Genomic DNA, 16388 nt, shown 5'->3' with positions numbered 1-16388 from the left:
GAATGTTCTTGGTAACCAGGATTGTAATGGGAAAAACTTGTAAACAGATGAATTGTCCATGAGCAGGATCCGTTGTGAAATAAACTGCAGTTCATTCATCCTGTGGGATTCTGGGAAGCAGTTACAAAGAATGACAGTCATATGTGTTGACATGGACATTTTGTCCATATGGATTGGCCGAGGAAAGGACAAGATGTTACACACATAAACATTACGTGGCCTCAATCCTACCTCCAGGACTTTGGGTTTTGCATCAGGAGTGACCCGTGTCAGGGTTTTAAGCAGAAGCTTGAGGGCACTGGAGTAGGGGGATGAAAAAGACCTTATAATGTAAGATCCTTTAGGCGTCCATCTGGGTGTAACAGACAAGAACTTCAGGTGGAACCCTGAAACCTGGAAGGTGGACTGAGGTCTCTCGGAGGCCCTGAGAACAGAAACAGAACTGGGGTGGGCCTGGGGCCTAAAACTTGTAAAGGTAAACATGGCCTGGTTACTGGGCACCTGTATTTCCCTGTCACCATCTCTACCACCAGCCCAGCTGATGTGTCTTCAGGAAAATCTCCAGGCTCAAGTCTGTGCCAATGTGCACGAGGACAGACATGAGGGCATGCGTCATTCCTTTCAACACTCACCATACCACACGTTACAGATGGAGACGGTAAAGCTCAGCCCAGGCGAGGTGGCTCTGCTGGGTAACAAGTGGCAGAAGCAAGACTTAGTCAAAGAACTTCCAAAAGTTAGAAACCGATCAAGTATGGGTGAATACCTTATTTCATGATCGTCACAAAAAATGGAGGGACGTTGTCTCAAAAGTAAGGCATGCTATCTGTTTTAAGGCTCAGGATGGGGAAAGCAGTAAGTGGTTCACACCTGGGACCCAGGTCAAAAGCCAAAAACGGATCATGGACTATTTTGCAGTGGGGCCTCTTCTTAAAAGGGCCATTCTGAGGGGTGTGTTTCAGGGCAGTGGTGGGCAATAGTGTTGTGTTTTCTTTCCTTTTCTTTTTTTTCAAGTTTGTGTATGTATGTACATCCATGGGTACGTATGTAGCCTCTACAGCCAGTATGGGGCTGCAACTGACAATTCCGAAATCAAGAGTCACTTGCTCTCCTGACTGAGCCAGCCAGGTGCCCCAGGGCTGTGTTCTCCTAATTGTGTCTCATACCTTTTAAAAAATCATCTCCTTAGGCAATTCAGGGGAAGCAAATTAGGAGTAATATTGTTACCACTATGAATAATAATGATGATAAATAACTTGAGCATTCATTCATTTGATGTCTGGAGGAATTGGGATAAAATATTATCTACAGGTACAGAAACTTGCAGAATGAAGGGAGGGCTTTTTTGCTTTCTATTAGCTACCATTGTGCCAGACAGGATGCAAAATGCTCTATTTACATCTGATCACATTACTAATCTGTCTGCTGAAAACCCTCCAATGATTTCATTGCTTAAGGTCTCGTGATCTGGCCTTGCCCTCTTCACCGGATTCTTTCTCTCCAGTTGCTTGCTCCAGCCACAGACGGCCTCCTCTCAGTTCTCTGTGTTCCAGGATCTTAGCAAGTGCTACTCCCAGTGCCCAGAACACACACACATTTCCCTCCACCTTGTAGCCTGCAACCCCCTCAGAGCGCTTCACTTTCTCAGGGAAGATTTCTCAGGCCCTAAAACCGAAAACGTTTCCTCTTATTCACCGTGTCTTTGTCTTCTTAGCATTTAACACAGCTGTAACCTCCTAATTGTTTATGAGATAAATTGAATTAGTGTGTTTCCCTACTTGGTTGTAAGCTCCAGGAGGGCAGAACCAGGACTGAGTCCATTTTTGTTGTGTGCTTTGCCCCCAGCCCTTCCCACCCATTCCATAGATATCTACACCCTCCTCCACCAAGGCATCCTCCTCAGTGACAGCAGCGAGGAGAGAACTGCTTCTGTAGGGAATGGAGAGAGGAAGAGTGGCCTACTTCCTATCCTAACTTCCATGCCCACCCCAGGGCATTTCTCTGTTTTGAAGGAGGGAAAGGAGGAGGAGAAGGAAGATGCCAGGAGCAGAGCCTCAGGACAGAGTTTCCCTGGCTGAGAAGGCATGGGCGGACTCACTTCCCCGGGCAAAGGAAAGTCAATGGGGCTGTGCAGGGAGCGAGGGGCTCTTTGGGAGATGCAGGGTCCCTTCACCTGCTCACCAGTGCCACCTCATAGGCATCATGCTAAAACTTTTACAGGGTAGCAAAGTGGTTAAGACCACGGCTTAGAATTTAATCTCGGCTCTCAGCACACTTCCTGGCAGTACGACCTGGAATAATTATTCTGCCTCTGTGGCCCTCAGTTTCCCCGTGTGTCACATGGAGATAACACCGCTTTCTACTTCGTAAAGGGGACGCAAGCATCAGTGTGTAATAGTATGTGTAAAACACTCAGCCCAGTGCCTGGCACAGGGTTATTCCCTTGATGGCTGTGACTAGCATGCTTAGTTAATAATAACTAATGAATAATACCTGGCCAGACTCTGTGTACCTGTCTAGGCAGGTATATTTAAAGCAGATATTTCAATGGCCCATTTTTAGGTTTGAAAGGCATAAAAGAATTCCTTCTGTGGGTCGACTGGGGCAGAGAGAAATCTGGGTGTTCCAGCAGAAAATGAAAGGTGAGGAACCCACTTTGCAAATGAAGGTGGCCTTTAATGACACTACAATTGAGACTGAGTAGTTTACAATAGAGTTCTTTCACATACCTGGGCTCAGAGAATGCCGGCAGTCACTCCAGGAAGCAGTCATTACTATTATTATTATTCCAATCAGACTGGGAGTTGACTGAGGCTCAAACTCCTTAGCATAGCACACAAGGTGGGGGGTGGGGGGGGTGGCGGCGCACAGGGTGGGGGTTGAGCTGGGAGTCTAGTTCCAGCTCTGCCACCAGCCAGTTATGGCTTTCAGGCAAAGCTCCTTACCTTGCACAGCCTCAGTTTCCTCAACTATTATATGGGGCTCATCATACTAGCCACTGCTTGTGAATCCAGCGGTGAACTGGGTTTGCCTTGGCAGCCTGGAACCCAAGGGACAGGGCTATGTGATGCTGGGGAGGCGGCGAGAGCTTTTTTCTCTGCACCTGCCAAGAGCTGGGACAGCAGAGGAGAGGAGCAACATGAATTCATGTATTTTGGGAGGCGCCTGGGTGGCTCAGTTGGTTAAGCGTGGTTTCGGCTCAGGTCGTGATCCCATGGGTTCGTGGGTTTGAGCCCCGCATCAGGCTCTCTACTGTCAGCGTGGAGCCGGCTTGAGATCCTCTGTCTCCCTCTCTCTCTGTCCCTCCCCCGCCTCTCAAAAATAAAAATAAACATGAAAAAAATAACAATGTATTTTTTAAATTTACGAAGCATGTTTATGGTTGTTATGGTTCAAAATGCCCTCTATGTATTAACTTATATGATTCTCACGACAATCCTATGAAGTGCTCTTATTACCTCCATTTTATAGATGATGAAATCGAGGCATAGAGAGATGAAGTCACTTGCTCATAAAAATACCTACCACATGTGAAAAACCTATTATGCAACAAGCACAGTGCTTAGCACTTTGTATGTTATTAAAAACCTGTAGCTGCTTTGAGAGTTGAGAAAACAGTGGTAGAATTCAACACAAGTACCATATTTAACCACAACTTAAGTGTAAACCCATCAATGTGTTGATTAGCATGATATTTACGTGTGCTTTAAAAATTTTTTTTTCATTGTTTATTTATTTTGAGAGACAGAGAGAGAGAGAGAGACAGAGCATGAGTGGGGTAGGGACAGAGAGAGGGAGACACAGAATCCGAAACGGGCTCCAGGCTCCGAGCTGTCAGCACAGAGCCCGATGCAGAACTCGAACCCACAAACAGAGATCATGACCTGAGCCGAAGTCGGATGCTCATCCGACTTAGCCACCTAGGGGCCCCTTTGTGTGTACTTTTTAAAAAAATTTATTTAAGTAATCTCTACACCCAGTGTGGGGCTTGACCTCAAGGCCCCTAGATCTAGAGTCACAGGCTCTACCCACTGAGCCAGCCAGGTGCCCCTGTGTGGTTTCTTTTTATATTTTAGTTTTTAATTTAATTTAAATTAATTAATTTTTGAGAGACAGAGAGCATGAGTGAGTGAGGGGCAGAGAGAGAGGAAGAGAGAGAGAATCCCATAAGGGGCAGAGAGGGAGAGGGAGAGGGAGAGAGAGAGAGAGAGAGAGAGAGGGAGAGAGAGAATCCCAAGCAGGCTCTGCACAGTAAGGAGCCCAAAACCGGGACTGGAGCTCACCCAGTGCGGGGCTTGACCTCACCTGAGCTGCAGTTAGGTCTGTAACCAACTGAGCCATCCAGGCACCCCTGGTTCACTTTTTTAACGTTAATTTTTGGGGGGCATCTTTTTATTTGCATAAGCTCTAGTTTACAGAAGAGTTGTAAGACTAGTACAAGGAACTCATGAATGAATGCCTTAGCTAGATTTTCCATTTGTTTACATTTTGCTCCATTTGCTTTATGCGTATATATACACATATTATTGTTTCTGAACCATCTAAGAGCAAATTGGTGATATTGTGCCCCTTTACCTCTAAATACTTTAGTGTTTATTTCCTAAGAGCAAGGACATTCCCTTATCTATGTGTTTTTTCAGATGACGAAACAAATGACCTTTAATCACAGAATTTTTGTTGTTTCCTTATAAACATTGATTACCATCGTGAGTATAATTGTGATCTGCTTAGATAAATTTTTATTTTTACTTACTATTTATTTTTAAAGATTTTATTTTTTTATTCTTATTATTATTTTTAAAGATTAAAAAAATTTTTTTAATGTTTATTTATTTTTGAGACAGAGAGAGACAGAGCACGAGTGGGGGAAGGGCAGGGAGAGAGGGAGACACAAAATCTGAAACAGGCTCCAGGCTCTGAGCTGTCAGCACAGAGCCTGTCACGGGGCTCGAACCCACGAACCATGAGATCATGACCTGAGCTGAAGTCAGACACTTAACCGACTGACCCACCCAGGCGCCTCTATTTTTAAAGATTTTTTTTTAAGTTTATGTATTTATTTTGAGACAGAGAGAGAGCAAGTGAGCAGGGGAGGGGCAGAGAGAGGGAGGGAGAGAGAGAATCCAAAGCAGCCTCTGTGCTGATCCTGTCAGCGTGCAGGCCATCGTAAGGCTCAAACCATGAGATCATGACCTGAGCTGAAATCAAGAGTCTGTTGCTTAACCAATTGAGCCACCCAGGAGCCCCTTAGAGATTTTATTCTTAAGCAATCTCTATACCCAATGTGGGGCTTGAACCCACAACCAGAGATTAAGATTCAAATGCTCCACCGACTGAGCCAGCCAGGCACCCTAGCTACGTGGTTTTTTAAACATCAAAAAGCAAAGTCTTGGGGAGTCTGGGGGAAGAAAGAAAAATCTTTCATAAAAATATTTCTTTGGGGCTTGGAGCCTTGTCTGCCCAACTGGGTAATCCAGCATCAATGTTTTCATTTAAGGTCATTTAATGCTCCCTGTGCCAATGAAGTATTTTCTCTCTCTGGCTGTGGAAACCGAGGCTCAGAGAGACCAGGTGATTTATCAGATTCAGGCAACTTTGGAGGTGGGATTCAAACCACAGTGTGTGATGAAAAATCCCTTTCTAGGACACGTGGGTCCATCCTTCTGAGAATGGGTCCACCACCCTGGAGGAGGGGTGTGGTGTGGGAGATGTAGATGGCATGCCCTACCACTCAGACAGTGAGAGGAGCACTGGACACAGTCAGGGGACCTGGGTAGCAGCCCAGACCACAGTGTGACTCCACATTCGTGCAGCCAAGGCCAAGGCAGACTTGCTGAGCTCCCTTTCAAATCCACGTTATGTAAACCTTCCTCCTTTAGGTAAATGCACCACCCTTCACCCAGGTGCTCAGGCTAAAATTCTAGGGGCCATCCGTGATGCCATCCTTTCCTCTACCCCCTGGAGCCATGAGCACTACTTGCCCCAATCTCCACAATCTATCCCAAATTCAGTCCCTTCTCTCCACCTCCTCTGCTCCCACCGTGGTCCAGGCTACCAACCTCAGTTTTCCAGACCAGGTCCCTTCCCTGTCCATCTCCCCACCTGGATGTGTTCTAAACATCTGAGTCAGATCGTGGCTCAAATGGTGACATCCAAATTCCCTGCCATGGCTTACTAGGTCCCACAAGACCTGGCCCCCTATTATTTCTCCCCTCCTCACTCCCTCAGCTCTGGCCACACTGGTGTCCTGCTTGTCCCTACCACATGCTATCCACAAGCTGGATCCTGACCTAGGTCTTCCCCTGGCTACATCAGTCTTGTCTCCATTTTATCTTCTTCCCAGATTGATCTTATTCTCTTATTTCCTTATGTGTGTTCATTTTCTGATACTCTCTACCCAGCAGGTAAGCTATGGGCTTTCTTGTCTCAATTCCTAGCCAGCCACCTGCCACCTAGCAGGTGCTCAGTCAAGGTCAGGCTGCCTGGCTGACCCACTTTGCACAAGTCCATCTCTTCTCTGGGCCTCAGACCCCTCATCTGGAATGGGGTGCCTGATTCTCCTTGCCCTGACTCCTCATGGAGTGGCTGTGAAGTTCAAATGAGGTGGTGACTATGACCAATGAACTTTGCAAATTATAAAGTGCTGTGCCCTAGGGAGACGTCATGCCATTTTTCCTTCACCCATTCTGGCATATTCCTTCCTTTCCAGATGATAGGACTCAACACTTCGGATCCTCTACTTTTTTCTGAAGTTAGGTGGTTTGCTTTTGCCAGAGATGTCTGCATGTTCCGGAAAACCACCCCTTTGGCATCTAACCTAGGCCTCCCAGGCACTCCTGGTGGTACAGACATCTTTTTCCATGTGGCAGATCTTGGTTTATGGATCAGAAAATGGGCCCACCAGCCCTCCCCAAAGGCCCACCAGCTTATATATTTCTTTCCACTAAGGGCATACCTCAGATGGGGGCCAAGCCCCAGGTCCTTTGAGAGATCCCATTCTTCCTACACCAACTGACTGGAAGCCAATTTTGGATGTTTGGGCCAGAGGCCAAGAAGATCTTGCTGCTCCTTCACGGGAGGCTCTCCCATTTCACTTCCATATTTCCTCAACCTCCATCCAGGTTCCTAGGTAGAACAAGATCCAGTAGGTTTAGAAATGTTTGTAGCTTCTACAGTTTGCCATGTAGTAATTTGCAAAGGCCTGGTAAGAGATGAAGGGAGAAAGCTGTGGTTTTACTCAGAGATCTGGAGCCCTGGAGGCTGGAAACCTGTGTTCATTCATTCATTCATTCAACAAACTTGCACCGAATGCCTCCTGTGGGCACTAGACATCCAGCTTGGAGCAAGATAGATGTGGTTTCTGCCCTCACGGAGGATAGTTTATGGTACCTGTGTCACAAGAAAAAAACAAGAAAAAGAAAGATGTAAACAAGGAAGTTGGCAAAACAATGTGAAAGAGCTCAGAGTGCTATCTAGGGAATGAAATAGGAGGGATGGAGAGGGGAGACTGTTATGTGGGGTGATCGGCGGCAGAGTGGGAAGGCCTCTCTAGAAGATGACCTTTGGGCAGAGAACAGAAGGGTGAAAGACTGGCCATGTAGAGATCTCTGGACAAGGAACGTCCAGGAACATGCTCTATGCGTTTCAGAGCAGAGTGGTGACAAGGCTGCCTAAAGGCGGGGTGTGGGGGTGGGTGAGGAAGATAGGAGATGCAGGGAAAGGCAGGCAGGAGCCAGCTCCTATAGGGCCTTGCAGGCCATCATGTTATCATCCATTTGTTCTCTCACTCATTCATTCAATACATATTTATTAAGCATCTACTGTGTGCTAAGATACCCGGAGATCCATCCTGCCCTCACAGTCTAAAGTGTGGAGAGACACGCACAATAAGCAGACAAATAGATATATGAATATAAATACCAGGGTGCGATAAATGTTAGTAAGAGAGCTGTTTTCCAAAAGTTCAACGCCCTTTAAGGGCAAAGGCAGTGGAAAAACCTAACAGAGTGGGGCTTCTTCTTCTGGTGAGGCCTGCGGGACCAGAGAACCCAGGCAGCCGAGGACCTGACTGCCTTCCCTGTCTACTCTCCTCTCCCCTCCCCTCCCCTCCCCTCAAGATGGCTGACAAAGGCCCAGCAGGGTGGGAGGAAGGAAGGAAGGACTGGTCCGAGGGTCCAGAGGGGGTGACTGACTGGCGGGGGCAAGGCAGCGCCCTGGTAGCATTGGGGCTGAGGTGGGGGTAGAGGGAAGACTCAACTGCTGTGTGACTCCAGTGGGGGCGCTTCCCTCTCTGGGCCCTGCATCCAGACCGGCGCGTGCCAGCTTGGGGTGGGGGTGGGGGTGGGGGCGGGGAAGCAGGGTCCCCGGTGGAGTCCCGGAGTTGGGGGGATGCCTGCGAGCTCCCCATCAGGGCCGGTTCGAGGGGTGGGTAATTTAACAGGCCAGGGGTAAGGTGGGGGGGGAACAGGAGGCGGTGCCTGTGGAGGAGGGGCGGAGGGGAGGCTCCGGAGTGATTTCAAATTTCCCTCGTCCCCACCCCCGGCTCCCCCCGCTCGCGCCCGGGGCCCGCTCTGAGTGGCTGCGGCGGGGGCGCCCCCGGGCGGGGGCGGGGCGAGCGCCGGGCCAGGGTTACAAGGGGCCTCGGCACCGCCCCCTCCCCACCCACTCCAGCTGCCTGGTCCGGCCTGCGCTGCCTCCGCGCCGCAGCCGCCCCCCAGCCCCGCGGACCCGGCCCGCGTGGACGCCCCTAGCGCCCCCCGACGGACGCCACCGGCCCACTGGCAGGCCGGCGAGCGGGCGGCCGCCGCGCCCGGCCGGCAGCGCGGGGGTTAAGTGGCCCAAGTAAACGTAGCTCGGTGATCGGCGCCGGAGATTCGCGAGCCGAGCGCCCTGCGCGGCCGCCCGCCGGCCTCCCGCCAGCCTGTCCCGACCCGCGGTTCGACCGCGGAGCGGCGCCCGAGCCAGGCTCTCGGCAGGTGAGCGCCCCGTGGTCCGGGGGAGGCTCGCCAGTCCGGGGGCTCCGGGGGCTGGGGTGGGGGGAGGGAAGAGACAACAGAGGGGTCCCGGGACTGGCAGGAGGGACCCTCTCTCCGGGACGTCCGGGGGAGCGGCTCCCATCCGTCTAGAGACCCGGCTTGGTAGGGGAGGAGAGGACCACTGGACCACCTGGAACAAGAAGGAGAAATAGGGCGGGGGGTGCTATGTCTTGCAGGGATAATCTTGCTGTAGTCCCAAGACCCCGGGGAGAGAGGTTTGTCTTCAGGGAGGGAAGATGGGGTGGCCTTCCTGGGATCTAGACTGGAAGGGAGGACGTGTTCCTCCGGAGAAAAGTGGAGCAAGAAGGGGTCTTGGTCATCAGGAGGGGGAGTCCTTACCTGGCCTCGGCTTCAGAGGGAGCCTCATTAGGGGCGGGGGAAAGAGGAGAGAGTTCAGCCAGGAAGGTGGGCGTCCGTCCCTTAAAGACTTGGACTAGAGGGTTTCGGGCGAAACCCGTTTAACCCCCTCGCAGGGATGGAAGAAAAGTAATGGGTGTGGGTGCGGGCGAGCAGGTGGGCCAGGGTGTGCACCAGGGGGGTGGCCTCCCGAGGTCCTCTCTAGATGAGCCACCGGGGCGAGGCACAGCGGGACTGCCGGGACGTCCTCGGGAGGGGCTGCCCTCTCCCCTTTGCACACCTGGCCGGGGAGGAGCCCGGCTGGGGCGGCGCCACCCTGCCCCGGCCACGCTGCCTGCCCTGGGGGCTCACTTTCCATTTTTCCCCTCTTCCGGGATGAAGCCGGTCCCACTTCCCAAACTCCGCAAACCGAGGTCTCAAAACCTTTAGCACCTCCCCGATACCGGCTTCCCTGCTAGTGTGATTGTTCGACGAGGGAGAGTAGGTGTTGAGTCCCACTTCGTAGGAGAGAAAGTGGAAACCAGGAAAGACTGCGGGGTGGACAGGGAGCCGCTCTTGGGCTCGGGCTTTCCTGCTGGATTTACTCACCTGTGGCAAAGAAGGGCAGCCTTTCTGGGCCCAGCCCCAGGCCTGTGCCTCCAGTCTGCCCTTTCCCCTTATCCTCTGGCCTGAGAGACTGGGCTCCTGTGTTTCCCCATCACCCCACTTCCCTCGCGCCTCCCCCCCCCCCGACGCCCTACCCCCGCCCCCCGCTGAGAGACTGCATGCATTAATGAGAATTACGGACAGTGAATTTGGACCGCTTCCTGATTTCTGGATGCTGTGGGTTTAGACTGGCGGAAATTTTCCCGAGGAGGGGTAACCCTTCTGCCGCTCTCAGGTGGAGGGCTCAGGACACTGACCTACCCCTGCCCTCCTCCCCAACACCTGCTCTGGCTTCTTGCGCCCCCACCATGGATTCCAAGACTTGCCTCTATTTTTCCAGGGTTGAATTGATGATACCTATTTTATAGGGCTGGTATACAGTAATTACTCAATAAAAGTCTGCCACTGTTGGCATCCTTAGCTAGCATGTGGGGTAACCTGGCTGCCCTCTTTAGCGGCACACAAAAAAAGTCTTTGGCATGCATTTAAATCTGTCCCAGCAACTCCATTTCCCTCTGTGCCTTAGTTATTACATCTGTGAAATAGGAACAGTGTTACTAATAACCCTAGGTTGTGTAAGAATGAAACCAGTTTTATGCATGATTTAACATTTAACCCTCTATGTTCCTTAGATGTCTGATGGGTGTCAATAGCTCCTTCCACACTGGGCTTGGGGAAAGGGCTCGATGGGATAGTGCTTGGCATAGCAGGTGATGAATGTTGACATCTGAAATAGTTAACCAATAGCCCCTCTTTTTAGGGCAGCCACTAATGAGAAATGGGGATGAAGGGAGGGACCTCTGCTGGCCCTACCTATCCTGTATTCCACCAAGGTACCCTATTCCTTTCAGTTAGGAAAGCTTTTCCAAATCCTTCCAAAGCTTTTCCAACTCCTGTTGGGAGTTGGCAGGAAGGAAAGCCTTTGTTACTTTTTGAAAGGAGCCAGGGTTTTTGACGGGTTGGGGCCGCTTTTACCATCCGTCCCCCAAAAGTTTGAGGCCTACCTTGGAGGCATAATTGCAGAGCTAAGTGAGATCCTTTACCTTTCCTCCTTGAGGTAAAGAGGGCCAAGACAAAGGGGTTGGGCCTGGCTGCATCATGCACCTACAGCATAGGCATTACCTGCCCCTCCTTCAAACCCTAGAAGGGGAGGAGAGTATCTGGGAGCTGCAGGGGGTGAAAGGGAGGAGCAAGGGAGGTAGGGTTGGGGGAAGTACCTTTCCTTCCTTTCCTTCCTTCAGCCACGTGGGGCCTGCGACCCAACGGTGCCTGTCACCCCTCATTGCAGCCCCAGGGACCCGTTTCCGATTTGGGAAAGTTTTTCCAGGAAAACTTACCTTGTGATTCCTTTGTCTCAGACCAGCTCTCATGCAAGCCATCTTGCTCAGACACCTTTTCCAATTTCATCTGAGGTGGTGCATTTTATTATTTTATTTTATTTTTATGGTTTTAATTTTATTTTTGAGAGAAAGTGAGAGCTGGGGAGGGGCAGAAAGAGGGAGACAGAGGATCCAAAGCAGGCTCTGCACTGTTAATGTAGAGCCCAGTGCAGGACCTCGAACCCATCAACTTTGAGATCATGACCTGCGCCCAAGTGGGACGCTTAACTGACTGAGCCACCCTGGGCTAGTCCATTTTAAATCTCTTAACTCCTCCTGGGTCCTATATCCTGACAAATGCCCCCCACCTTCCTCCAGCACTTGATAGGTACAGGGCCTCAGCTCTGGCCCGTTCTTGTGAGTTATTTTTTAATTGTGAATTCAGGTTGCTGGATCAGAGAAGTGCAGAATTCCTCTTGCATTTTCAGACCATTCTTATCTTTGCAAAGTGAGGGGCTGATTTGTCTAACTTTTTGTGGGGGCTGATCTCATCAGATCCCTTTTGTAGCTGATGGGACCAGGGGTTATGGGCACTGACCCCTCTGCCTCCACGCACTGGAAAATCCATGTATAACTTGACTCCTCCAAAACTTAATGGCCTACTGTTGATGGGAAACCTTACTGAGAACATAAACAGTCTATTAACACACACTTTGTATGTTACATGTATTGTATAATTCATTCTTCCAATAATACCTAACTTAAGTTTTTTCAGGGCACCTAGGTGGCTCAGTTGCTTAAGTGTTAGACTTCGGCTCAGGTCACCATCTGCTGTGGCACAGAGCCTGCTTTAGATCCTCTGTCCCCCCCTCGCCCCTCCCCCACTGGTCCTTTCTGTCTCTTAAAATAAATAAATGTAAAAAATTTAATTTTTTCCCTAGTATTGCTAGGTTATGCAGTTAAATCTCTTTTTTTTCAAATTGTTGTACATTTCCAAACTTTTTTTCAATATATTTCTTGAAAAAAATCAGCATATATGACACCTTTAGTTCAAGCCCACATTTTTCAGGGTCAATTGTATTGTAAAAAAGCCTGTTATCCATTGGGTCATATTATTAGTCTGAGGCAATAAAGGGGCCTGGGCATTAGAATCAAGTCTGGATTTATATACCTGTTCACTCCATTTATAAGTCACTGGCTTGAGCCTCAATTTCTCCATCTGTAAAATAGTCCAAGAATGGTTGGCTAATTGCAGGGGATGTTTAAGTCTGTTGAGTTGCTATAGCTTAAAAAATTGAGTAAATGTCGCATGTTATGGGGGCCCCTGGATGGCTCAGTTGGAAGAACATGTGGCTCTTAATCCCGGTTTGTGAGTTTAAGGCCCATGTTGGGTGTAGACACTACTTAAAAAATAAACTTGAAAAAATGCATGTTATGTACTAAACACTCAAATATTGGCAAGTGGTTATTCTTTACTCCAGGAGGGAAACACAGTCCCAGTTCGCACAGCCTCCTCAGTTTTCTTCCAGGGAATAAGCAAAGATTTAGGAGGACCTGTTGTGTGTAGGGAATGGAAGTACTTCAAAAAATGCTTCATACAAGTGAAAATCAAATTTACTGTCTTCAGATGCCAAGAAGAAACTAGTCATCACCTGTACTTTCACAATGCCAAGGTAATCAACGTTTTGCTTTTATTTGCGGGCCTCCATTTCTATGTAGATAGGACCAGGAGGCCTTTCTAAGGGACCTGGATCCAAGGAGTACAGACTGGCAAGGAAAGGCGGCTCAATTGGTGAAGGCCTTAGAGGGCACTGTGGTCACCATTGGGGCTGGCCTTTGCAAGCAGATGGAGAATAGTTTTGGGGATCGGGGGGAACAGAGTCTCTGGAATCTGCCACCATTGGCTTCTGTTTTGTTTTTTTTTTTATTTTGTTTTTATTATTAGCTTGCCTGATCAAAGTTGCCTGTCACGTCACCCACAGAGATTTCATTCATTAAAACTGTGGTCTGTGGGCTCTGCCCTAGCTTAAACCACTGTGTGCCCTCTACCTTCTCTCTGCTTTAGTTCTGTGACTCAGGGATCAAACTCAACTTTTCCAGAAAATTGTCTTTTTATAGCCTTTGAAATGTGTGAAGAGCGGTAGCCATAGAAAGACTACAGGAGATTTAGAAATGCGCTTTCAAAAATGACCGAGAATTGATGGGTGGGAGAGTAAACAGTTGTCAGTGGATAAAGGTTCTTAACCAATACATTTCCTTTTGGGGGCAGGTGGATGCTGAGCAGGTGTGGGATTGGGGGCAGGTGGATGCTGAGCAGGTGTGGGATGGGAAGAGGCCCAAGGTGGCTGGGGGCTCCTAAGGTTGAGAGAATACACTTCTTGGATCATCACCTCCCTAGTTTTTTTTTCTCCTCTCATTCTATAACTCTTAAGTCTCCTGGCCTGGTGGAATTTTCTTTGACCATTTGTTCTTGTGTTCTGCTTTTTGGGAGATGGTCCTCAGCTTCCAACCCCTAATATTTTAACTTTTGTCTTTTGTTTTGAAGTGTTCTTGTCCTAGAAATTCCATGTGTAATGGAGTCCTCATCCATCTTTTATCTCCCTGAGAGTATTGTTCTCTGTTTAGTGCTCATTCCAATATTTATTTCTGAGGGTTTTTTTCTGTTTACTTTTTCTTTTCTTTTTTTTTAAAGGCTTTTTTTTTTTAATGTTTATTATTTTTGAGTGAGAGGCAGAGACAGAGCAAGCAGAGGAGGGACAGAGAGAGGGAGACACAGAATCCAAAGTAGGCTCTAGGATCTGAGCTGTCAGCACAGAGCCCGACCCGGGACTCCAACTCACTACAAGATCATGACCTGAGCAGAAGTTGGACACTTAACCCACTGAGCCACCCAGGCACCCCTTTTCTCTTCTCTTCTCTCCTCTCCTCTTTTCTCCTTTGTGAGAGTGCAGGCGGGGAAGAGGCCGAGAGAGAGGGAGACAGAGGATCTGAAGCGGACTCTGCTGACAGCAGCGAGCCCAGTGTGGGGCTTGAACTCCAGAAACGCAAGATCATGACCTGAGCAGAAGCCAGGTGCTCAACCGACTGAGCCACCCAGGTGCTCCTACAGTTTTCATTTTTAATATTTAAGTTTTGAGCTTGATCTTCATGATTGAGAAGGACAAAAGTCATCTGAGACTTGAACCGGAGCGTTTATTTCTCTGTGGGACAATGACTTGCACATCCCTATGGGTCTCCCCAAATAGGAACGATATTCTCTGCCCTTGGGTCTGTCACCAGAGGAGAGGGATCTCCTAGTGTCCTGCCTGAGAGGCACAGGCCTGGCTGCAGAGAATGTGGTTCTCAGTCTCAGGGATCCTGTGTAAGCCTCTGGCTGGAGGAGGAGCATGGCCTACAGAACAGGTTGACCCAGGGGGATACCAAAATATTTCTTTACCTTCCACCCTGCAGTCCCATCTTCTGAGGCTAATTGGGTCTATTCCTAAGCAGCATTTGTTTGCTGTTGGAAGTGGACACACTTGGGCCACAGCTGGGGCTGGAATCCAGGCTTCCAGCTCTAGGAGAAGGGACGATGCTTTCTCGGTCAGTTGGTGTTCCCAGCAGCCAGCACAGTGCTGGGCCCCTGACTCCATGAATGTGCGCTGTTCGGCTTGACTGAAGCATTGCTCTGCCTGAGTTTTGTGGCTGCAGCACTAGAATCTAGAGGAGAGAGGAGCAGAAAGAAGCAGAAGGAAGCTGGCTCACCCGGGATGTGGTGAGAAACGGAGTATTAACTAGGCTAGAAGCCTGAACAGGCAGGTGCTGTGACAAAGATCTTCTGGGTCGTTCTGGGTTATGCAAGAGGCAGTGTGCGACACTGGGTGGAAGGGTTTGGAAAACTGAGCAAATCTGCATAGAGATGTGGGCAAAACCTGTCCTGTTGTGCTCTTGTAAAAGGGTCTTAATTATATTGGGAGAGCAGTGTAGATTTTGGGGTGAACCAACCTTGTTATTGTCTCCTCCACCACCTGGCTTTGTCCTACCACCCTCTCCTGAACCAGCTGTGGGCTCCGTGAGGATGGGCTGTTGGCCGTTGTCTGCCTGTGCTTCTCAGTGCCGAGCATGGCTCCTGAAGTCCGGGGGAGCTCCTGTCTGATGCTTGTAGGAGAGTGGCCTTTGCCAGCGTGCTGATCTGTCTTGGGAAGTTCTGTGTAAGCACCGGACAGAGTGATTGCTCAATATTAAGCTTGATTGTCACCATTACCTAAGGCCACACAGCTAGCAGGGAGTAGAATGTGGATGGCAATGCTGTTGCATTTCTTTGAGACCTTTGTCTCCACCTGGCTTGGACCCACAGAACTGGCAGGATGCACAGATGTGTCGGGTTAAGATACTCAGGAGTGCCCGCTACAGCCCGCTCTTTGCCTGCAGGCCTGCTTCACCACTGTTGAGACTGGCAGACCCTTGCCCATACCAGGTAATTGTAGCTAGTTTTTGAAAAAAGTGGTTTATGTGGGACATAGGCTTTTTTTTTTTTTCTAATGTTTATTTTTGTCAGAGAGCAAGCAGTGCCTGCACAGGAGGGGCAGAGAGGGAGACAGAGGATCCAAAGCTAGCTCTGAGCTGAGAGCACAGAGCCGGACACGGGGCTTGAGCTCATGAACCCTGAGATGATAACTTGAGCTGAGGTCAGTTGCTCAACTGACTGAGCCACCCAGGCACTCCTAAAATTTCTTTTAATGTTTATTTTTGAGAGAGAGAGGCAGAGCGGGAGTGGGGGAGGGGCCGAGAGCGAGGGAGACACAGAATCTGAGGCAGGCTCCAGGCTCCGAGTGTCAGCGCAGAGGCCTATGGGGGCTTGAACTAGTGAACCACGAGATCATGACCCGAGCTGAAGTGGGAGGCTTGACTGAGCCACCCAGGCGCCTCTATACTTTTTTTCTTGTGCAGAGAACTTTTAAGGTTTGCTGTCTTAGCAACTTTCAAACATACAATGTAATATTTTAGTTGCCGTGCTGTATATTACTTCCCAGGGATTTATTTGTACCTTTTG

General features: G+C 49.4%; 1 protein-coding gene across 11 annotated transcripts in view; it reads left to right on the top strand.

The window, feature by feature from the left end:
- Nucleotides 1-8657: 8657 nt before the first annotated feature.
- Nucleotides 8658-16388, top strand: part of DNMT3B (DNA methyltransferase 3 beta) — a 41681-nt gene continuing 33950 nt past the window's right edge. For 3 of the 11 annotated variants that reach the window (XM_045444894.1, XM_045444902.1, XM_045444904.1), the window contains exon 1: nucleotides 14402-15812. In XM_045444894.1, coding sequence (XP_045300850.1) covers nucleotides 15711-15812 — 102 coding nt within the window. In that variant the 5' untranslated portion in view covers nucleotides 14402-15710. Of the gene's footprint in view, nucleotides 8976-12923; nucleotides 13030-14400; nucleotides 15813-16388 lie in introns of those variants that run through there. The other 8 variants (XM_045444900.1, XM_045444899.1, XM_045444897.1 and 5 more) reach the window with 7 other exon arrangements.

This window comes from Leopardus geoffroyi, chromosome A3 (assembly GCF_018350155.1).
Source record: "Leopardus geoffroyi isolate Oge1 chromosome A3, O.geoffroyi_Oge1_pat1.0, whole genome shotgun sequence".
Taxonomy (NCBI): Eukaryota; Metazoa; Chordata; class Mammalia; order Carnivora; family Felidae; genus Leopardus; species Leopardus geoffroyi.
Note: the sequence above shows the minus strand (reverse complement) of the source record. Positions and strands in the feature narration are given on the sequence as shown.